The sequence below is a fragment of the Rhinoderma darwinii genome, chromosome 5 (assembly GCF_050947455.1).
Source record: "Rhinoderma darwinii isolate aRhiDar2 chromosome 5, aRhiDar2.hap1, whole genome shotgun sequence".
Taxonomy (NCBI): Eukaryota; Metazoa; Chordata; class Amphibia; order Anura; family Rhinodermatidae; genus Rhinoderma; species Rhinoderma darwinii.
The window spans coordinates 98,299,994-98,309,539 of NC_134691.1; the positions used below are offsets into that span (position 1 = coordinate 98,299,994).

The following is a 9,546-nucleotide window of genomic DNA, read 5'->3' on the forward strand; positions in this document are numbered from 1 at the left end:
TGTACATTAAACAAGTCAAGGATTATAAATAGGTCTATCCAAAAAAAAAAAAAGATTTTCGTAAGTAAAACATGTTCAAGATGGATTACTCAGACTTTTATATATTATAAAAATGATATTTTATATATTCTTGTTGCTATTTGGATACTGTTATATCATATGGAATGAGTAAAGACAAGCATGAGTAGAGACAATCTATGTGCTCAGCTGTCTTATGTTTATGGTCACCTCCAGTAGTAATATGTTCATTTTGTAAATTGTGTCTTCACTGAAGCCCTTGGTTACTTTTGAGCTATTTTGGTGCCCGGCTTGTGTGTACAGGGCGTAAAGGTACTTTTACACCAATTTTGGCCGGTGCATTGCGAGCCAATCAATGAGACAGCTCATTGATCGCCGCTCGCTTGCTCCTGTCACACGGAGCTACGGATGGGAACGAGCGCTTGTTACTCGGATTGCTCGTCCCCATACATTTGTATCATGTTGGCAGCGCGTCTCACTGTTTACACAGGGAGGTTAACTGCCAACAACTATAATATTTTGCACATTTAAAACTATCCCATCAGCTGATGAACGTTTGTTTGCTCGATAATTGTCCAGTGTAAAAGGGCCTTAAGATGTGAACCCTGTGCTGCTCATTGACATGCCTCAGTTATCCTTATCTAACACCCATTTTTTGCCCATTTCTTCTTGGTTTCAACAAATACAATACTAGAATATTTAATCAACCATAAAGGCGTTAGCACTGTACCTCTATTCTTCTAAAAGAATTGGCTACTGTATTCAAGGGAGGAATTAATTTAACTGGAAAATAATAGTCCACTAGTACTGCAATGTCCCTTAAATTCAATTATAAACCAAATTTAATAATAGTTAATTTTTATTTCCCTCACGTATCCCCCTTTCAGTTGGTGAGAATGGTTGAAATTCAATACCTTCATAATTACCCAGAGTTGTTTCAAATAGGATTAGTGTACAGAGCAGCCAAATTAAATCAATTATGTAAGTGCTTTATACACTTGTCTTGTGAAGCATTTTAACAGCCCTGTGAGTTGTTTTTTAAGTTATTTAAGCAAAGCAGGCAGTGTACATTATAATAGCGAAGGACAAAATGTCTTCCTTGATTTACTCGGTTAATGTTTTGCTCCCAGAGTAGCTTAATGCATAAGATAAAATGTGGTCAAGGTCATATACTAGTGATGAGTATTAAACATTGATTATTTATTAGAAGTACTATGCTAGTAAAACTTCAACTTTGGATAATCGGTACTGTTACAGCATTTATTCACAGGGATCTAATAAAGATCCAATTATAGAACCGGATTAGAAGTTAGATATGTTGCTTGTCTGAGGTTTAATAAAACTCCTAATTAATATAACTCCTAAATTGGAAATCCATTGTAAGTGAGAAAAGGAAACTAGTGGTAAGTACAAGTTTAATATTCATTCTGGAACCAGTAAAGTCTTGTTACTGTTCTACTACAAGTTTCCAAAATTAAGATGGAGGCAAGAGCATTTGCATCATGGAGGCAGCCTGTGGGTAGAACCGGCCTTACATTGCATTGTGCCCTGTGCCTTATTTTCTCTTGTCGTCGTCCCATAAGGTATATGGTTATAGAGTGTGCCAACAAGTGCCTGATTATAAGTGCCATACGTTGCTAAGTTTTATAGGGCCAAGCGTGTACCCAGAAATTCACTAGGATTTGGAGCAGGTGCCTCGACTCCTTATATACACTTTGTACTGCCTTTATCAGAAATAATTTAATCAAACACAGTGTAGGTTTTTTGTTAATGGTTTATCTTAAACTTCATTTGTTAAGTTATGAGAAGATACAAACAGGTCATATTTTGAGCATTGAGATGCTGATCATTAACTTGCTTGTGCTTGCCTTACCAAATGCATACATCTTAAGGCCCACGTCTAACACGGGCAATAATCAGGAAAACAAGCATTCATATGAACGTTCGTTCCCGATCATTGTCCTGTGTAAACAGGTCAACGATCAGCCGATGAACGAGCAAACACTAGTTCATCGGCTGATCATATATCGTGTGTATATATAGAATAAAATATTATCGTTGTCGGCACCACATCTCCCTGTGTAAACAGAGATGTGCTGCCGACATGATGGTAATGCGTGAGGACGAGCAATCGTAATATCTCCCTGTGAAAGGGGCAAACGAGCGCTGACCAACCGACCAAAAATGGCCGGTGTAAAAGGACCCTTACTGTACTGATCTGTTATGTACACATTTAACTGTACGCACTTTAATGCACTACTGTGATTTTCTTGTACTCTAGTTTGACAGTTGTTGACTACTTCATTGTGGCATTGTCATACTCGTCTATATCAATAAACTTTGTAAAATAAAAAAATATATAGAACGCCATACATTTGCCAAGTGAATATTCCACACAGTTGCCAAATAACAATACTGTATTCTGCCACCACCACTATTCACTACAAAAATATATACTGTGAATTCCATACAGTGCCTAAGTAGCAGTTCCACAAAATGGAAATACCACCATATAGTAATCAAATAATACCAGTTTATAGTTATCAAATTACAGCTCAATACATAATGTAATGAGAGTGCTATAAAAACTACTTTACAATTAATATTAGGATTCTTAGAAGAGCCTAGAGTGTCAGGCTATCTGTGGTGCCTCCTTTAACAATTAATTTGCCGCACTGGTTACACATCCCTAAGGTCACCCTGCCTATATAGTTACTTTGAGCCCTTTGGAGAGGCATGGGACCCAGTCCAATTTTGCCCATTCAGAATTCCCTCTTAGGCCGGATTCACACGAGCGTGTTCAGTCCGTGATATACGGTCCGCAGGTCGGCCGCATTTCCCTGACCGAACACAGTGCAGGGAGCCGGGCTCCTAGCGTCATAGTTATCTATGATGCTAGGAGTCCCTGCCTCTCCACGGAACTATTGTCCCGTACTGAAAACATGTTTTCAGTACAGGAGAGTTTTCTCGCAGCGTCACAGATAACGATGACGATAAGAGCCCGGCTCCCTGCAGTGTGCTCAGTCCGGGAAATACTGCCGACATACGGACCGTATATCACTGACTGAACACGCTCGTGTGAATCCGGCCTTACAGTGTAAATCTGCATAGGGCTCTACAGGTGCTCTATAGATGTGAGTGCCCATGTGTAAAATCATATTTTTTTTATTATTATACTACTGTTAGCCATTTCTTGGGCTCAGCATTTTTTCTTCCGATGAAATATGCCCTCATTCATAAAAAATATTCTAAGTGGAAACAGTAATCTGATTTGTTGCTATGAGCAACTCTGGTCCTTTTTGTTTGAATACTTTTATTCCAAGCGTCCATCTTCACTGCGTCTTAGTGTTTTCCCATTAGCCGGTGGACTTTTTTTTTCTTCCTTAAATCATGTTTGGGGCTGCCCGTTCTTTCAGTCATTAGTCTCAATGGCTTATGAAGTCCAGGCACATTCCTCAATATCTCTAGAATTCATTCCTTCTCACTTAATTCTACCAACATGGTAATCCATTTATAAATTATATCTTCGTTTGACAGCTGTGCCCATTCCAGTCCATGCAAAACTCTTTATTTACAGATTCCTTCATCTATAAAAAAAAATTCCTGAGCAGTCCATAATCTTCACGCTGGACTCCTATTTCCATGAAATTAAGAATTATAACCCTTCCTTGGAAATGCTGTAATCATTTTGTCTTGCTATGTCATCGATCCCGTCAGTAATAAAATATTTCCATCTTTTTCCTTCTCATTTAGCTAGTGGTGTTCAAAGTTTTCTAGATAACTAAAATATATTTGATTAAATTCTTAAATTATTTTACAAGTTTAAAGAGAATCTGACATGTCTGTTTTAGGGCATGACCACACATGGCGGAATTCCTCCGCAACTGTCCGCATCAATGCCGCACAGAATCTGCGTTGCAGATTCTGCAGCGGATCTGCACAAAATGTGCAGAAAATTGATGCGGACTGGCCGCTGCGGACTGCAGGAAAAGTGCTTCTCTTCTCCCTATTCAGTGCAGGATAGAGAGAAGGGACAGCACTTTCCCTAGTGAAAGTCAAAGAAATTCATACTTACCGCCCGTTGTCTTGGTGACGCGTCCCTCTTTCGGCATCCGGCCCGACCTCCCTGGATGACGCTCCAGTCCATGTGACCGCTGCAGCCTGTGCTTGGCCTGTGATTGGCTGCAGCCGTCACTTAGATTGAAACGTCATCCTGGGAGGCCGGACTGGAGACAGACGCAGGGAGTTCTCGGTAAGTATGAACTTATATGTTTTTTTACAGATACATGTATATTGAGATCGGTAGTCACTGTCCCGGGTGCAGAAACAGTTACTGCCGATCGCTTAACTCTTTCAGCACCCTGGACAGTGACTATTTACAGACGTCTCCTAGCAACGCTCCCGTCATTACGGGAGCCATTGACTTCCTCAGTCTGGCTGTAGACCTAGAAATACATAGGTCCAGCCAGAATGAAGAAATGTCATGGTAGTAAAAACAATACGCTCCGCAGTACACATAAGATCTGCGGACTTCATTGCGGAATTTTGACTCTCCATTGAAGTCAATGGAGAAATTCCGCCATGAGTCCGCAACCAGTCCGCCACTGCTCCGCAACAGACAGAGCATGCTGCGGACACCAAATTCCGCTCCGCAGCCTATGCTCCGCAGCGGAATTGTACGCATCGTGTAAACGAACACTGCTAAATTAAAGTGAAAGTCAATGGAGAAACGGCTCCGCTGCGGATTAACGCTGCGGAGTGTCCGCAGCGGAATTTAAGTGAAATTCCGCTATGTGTGAACCCGCCCTTAATAAATAATTGTGTTTCCCATGAAATAACAATACTGGAGCATCTTTTCTTAGAACTCTGCATTGTGCTGTCACCCTAGTATTCTGGTGTGTATATATATATATATATACACACACACACACACAGGTATATATATATATATATATATATATATATACACACACACACACACACACACACACACAGGTATATATATATATATATATATATATATATATATATATACACATGTATATATCTATATAGATATATCTATATAGATATGTCTATATATCTATATAGATATGTCTATATCTATATAGATATGTCTATATCTATATAGATATGTCTATATATCTATATAGATGTCTATATATGTATATATTTATATTGCTTCCCTGCCTAATCCAAAAATGCACTACTAGAGACAGCTTTATATTCTTAATGCACCCCAATATAATGCAGGTATTCTTATTTCCTTGCATTTTAGTGAACTTCTGTTTTGAAATAAAAAATAAAATTAGTCAGCGCTGCCGTTAATGTTTAACTTTCGAATATACCTGATCAGCAGATTCCGCTTATGGAGTCACTACACTACACTTACATATTATGGAGCAGTAGACATTCTGTGTTCCGCCGCTTGTTTCCACCGTATGGCAATGTATTCTCCTCGAGAAGCAATGTTTTTGGAGGAGAATACCTCTGTAATGCGGCATGCAATAGAACAATAGAAATCAGAGGTACAGTATGGATGTAAAGTTTCTTATGGTACTGTATTATGGATCCGTACAGATAAGGCAGCCTTGCTGTATGGCAGCTATCCGAGTCAATAGGAGCAGTACAGAAATGCTACATGTTATTTATACACCACTGAAGTATTTTAACAAATCAAACTCTTCAGCAATCACAAAAATTCTGCCAATTAAAAAGTCACGTGTCGATGATACACAACCGCCTGTTGCCATTTCTAGTCAAATCCACGTATTTTCTGAAATAGTTATCTTTCAATTTCTGAGCCCAGCGGTCTCAGGAAGATCCTGCTTAGTACTGTGTCAATTAATGATGGGAGGCAGTTTACACGTGATATACAAGATTTTTTTTTCCAAAAAATGTATTTTTTGTGTTACATTTATTTAGGTTTAGTTATTAAGGCTATGTTCACACGGAGTATTTTGGGGGAGGAATATCTGCCTCAAAGCTCCAAACGGAATTTTGAGGCAGATATTCCTCCCCCAAAATACTCCGTGTGAATAGCAATTATCGCGCCGTTTTTCGCCCGCGGCCATTGAGCGCCGCGGGCATAAAACACGCTTTCTCCTGCCTCCCATTGAAGTCAATGGGAGGTCGGAGGCGGAAGCGCCCGAAGATAGGGCATGTCGCTTCTTTTTCCCGCGAGGCAGTTTTACTGCTCGCGGGAAAAAGACGCCGACGCCTCCCATTGAAATCAATGGGAGGCGTTCTCGGGCCGTTTCTGCCGAGTTTTGCGACGCGGTTTCCGCGTCAAAAAACTCGGCAAAAGACCCCGTGTGAACATAGCCTAAGAAGAAATAGATTTCTGAATGATAAACCAAAGCAGTGGGTTAATAAACACGAAATGTTCTATGTGATTAGAGAAGCGATGACATCACTATAGTTAATGCCGCCATTGATACTGTTATCTATTTGTTTAATATATACATTTCTATATTTTTTTTCTTTTCTAGGGGTTGAAGGCAGCAGACAACGACCCCACGGCTCCACCTTATGACTCTCTCTTAGTGTTTGACTATGAAGGTAGTGGCTCTACGGCTGGGTCTCTAAGCTCCCTGAACTCATCAAGTAGTGGTGGCGAGCAAGATTATGATTACCTAAATGACTGGGGCCCTCGCTTCAAGAAACTTGCTGACATGTATGGAGGAGGAGATGATTGAACTTTGGAATGAACTTTCGTTTTTGTGGACAAGAACAAACATTTGAACTGATATTCCCAAAAAGCGTAAAGAAGCTTGGCTTTAACTTTGTAGTCTACTAGCACAAGTGCTTGTTTGAAGGCTTTGGCATAGGCTGCAAACCAATTTGGGCTCAGTGGGAATATCAGTCATCCAATACTGTTTGGAAAAAAAAAAATGATTGAGCTCAGTTACACTTGAATTTTACAGTACAGAAGCACTGGGATTTTATGTGCCTTTTTGTACCTTTTTCAGATCGGATTTAGTTTTATGTTCAACGCTTTAATGGTACTGATTTCTGAAAGGGTGAAAAGACAAGGTATGTTGTGGGTGGGGTGGCGTAAGTAATTACAAGGATTTTCTTCATCACGCCTTTTTTTTTTATTATACGTTGTGTTGCTTTTGTTATAATCTGGAATAAAGAACAAATTTCATTAGAATAACTTTATTAGCTGCAAACAAAACCATGTGATTGACATGTACAGTGCATTATACTTAGTTGTAGGTATTAGGGTTATTTCATTGGAAGTCTACCGGATTTTGCAGTTGGTTGCAGAAAAAGGGAGTTGTCATATCACCAGTTTTTAGCATAATCGAATTTTCTTAGTAGCAGAATTGATTTTTCTTTCACAAGATAGGCACATTTTGGTCTTAATCAATGTACACTCTTTTTCATTTGGGTATTTTTTCACTTCACTGTAAAAATGGTATGTGTACATAATGTTTTATCAGCATAGTCTATCAAGAAGTTTCCAAACTTCAGAACATGTGTATGTATTATTTGGACTATGGATTCAGGTTTTGCATGTTTATATCTTTTTTTTTTTTTCTTTATGAAAAAAGTATTTACAAAACAGGTGACAAACATAATTACGTTAAAGCAGACAAACTGTAGAATCCGTACACCATTTTTATTTCGATTATTATTGATTTGGGAGGGTGAAAACAAAAAGTTCTTAGCACAAATGTTTTACATAATTTGTACCAAAAAAACAAAAAAAAAAACAATCAGATAGGGGCAAACTGATGTCGGTCGCACTACTAATACATGTTTAAAGGGGTGGGAAGCTTTTAAACTGGAGAGACTTTGACGACAGCTTTGCCTCTGTATTGTGTACCAGAATATAAATGATGCACCTCTGACCCCACGTTCTGAATAAAATGCTAATTTTGGATCTGGTGACTGGTTTGAATTTTTTTCGTTTCCACTTCAACAATTTTGAAAGAAAAATCCCAAGATCCCTTGAATTCAATGAGAAAAAAATGAAAACATTTATTACTTGAGCCTGCAATAGCTGTTATGTACTTCTTATGTGTTCTGATGAAAAGAAATCTGATTTCCCTTTTGAATATTGAAGCACAAAAGTATATGGTGAATTTGAGTGGTTGAGGTGTTGCTTGGGAATCCATGTCTACTATGTGTGGCAGTTGAAGGATTCAGTGCTCATTCATTCATGTCTTGAAAAGATGGAATATTTCATGAAACCACAAGTGGAACCTGCATTTTGCATTACACCGAACAGTGTTGTTTATCACTAGTAACAAATGAGAACAAACCTAGAACAATCATTTACAATAATTAAAACTTGCCCTTTCAATGAGTCAGGCGGGATGAAAACATAATACATTAGCTGTGTTCATCCCCTTTGATTCCTGCAGACAGAGCTCTTTTTCCTAATGATTGGATTTCTAGTCATTAAGTGGTGCAGCGTACTTGGGGATTTCTGTAATAGAGCTTTACATTTGCCCTTTTGTGTCCTTAGAGATCAGAAAAACACAAAATAAATGTGTGTGATAATGCACAAAAAAAAGACTCATTTGTCCAAGTTAATTGTAAAAATACAATTTCACTTCACAATTTTTGTACTTTTCTTTTTCATAGCCTCTAACGTTATTGTACACAGTAAGCCAGAGAGATAATATTGTGGCTTGTTGCTTAATTTCTAGTAATATTAGGCAACTGGGAACACCAACTTATCACCAGACAGTGTAAAATACTCTGCACTTCCATTATAAGCAGCCTCCATAACTACTTGCAAGGTCCAGACGTACCTTGTGATTTGCCATATAACGCATTATTGCAGTAAAACTTTCCGTCCTGGTGCTGGTTAATTTTATCAGATATTCTCCAATTTCTCATCCTAGGACAGGAGTGCTAGTTCCCCCCAGGGTGTTCTGCAATGCACGGTCAGTAACCTGGGCTTTACACTAGTGCTTACTTAAAGACATATATATTAATAGGAGTACACTTTTGAGTTAACCCTAGCTACAATTAAAGCATAAATTTGTAAAAAAAAAAAAGTGCATTGGCCTTCAGACATCAAGTTGCTTAGTGTTGAACTGTCAATGGGGGTAGTACTATGTTACACAATGCTGCACTGCAATTATGTCACATAACATAAAGTGATGTTTTATTATAAGATCAATAACATTTTTATTGAGTTTTGAAAAAGTGATGTTTTATTATAGTACCATCACACAACCCAAGTAGCAGTACAGGCTTTGCTTGATTGAAAATTTTGCACAATTTAATACTAAAGTAAAATGGGATAGAAAACTATAGCTGATGTACCACTAAAATTTAATCAGGAGTCCACTTAGGGGTGATTTCCTAATACCTGTAAACCCCCCTTTAAGTCCCTGCAGTTCAATTATCAAATGAGTTTTGCCGCCACTAGGGGGAGCTCATTGCGCACTGATTTGTTACTGAGTTTAATGGGAGCTGTATAACTGGGAGCTACTTATAGTGACGGCTTCAGGCAAACAGAATTGTATTATTTAACTTGATGGTTGTGTGAAGAGTAGCAGATCA

General features: G+C 38.6%; 1 protein-coding gene across 3 annotated transcripts in view; it reads left to right on the forward strand.

Annotated features, from left to right (window-relative positions):
• Positions 1–7,909, forward strand: part of CDH2 (cadherin 2) — a 261,108-nt gene extending 253,199 nt beyond the window's left edge. For all 3 annotated transcript variants that reach the window (XM_075826315.1, XM_075826314.1, XM_075826316.1), the window contains one exon: positions 6,510–7,909. In XM_075826315.1, the coding sequence (XP_075682430.1) occupies positions 6,510–6,716 (207 nt within the window). In that variant the 3' untranslated portion in view covers positions 6,717–7,909. The remainder of the gene's footprint in view (positions 1–6,509) is intronic.
• Positions 7,910–9,546: the final 1,637 nt, after the last annotated feature.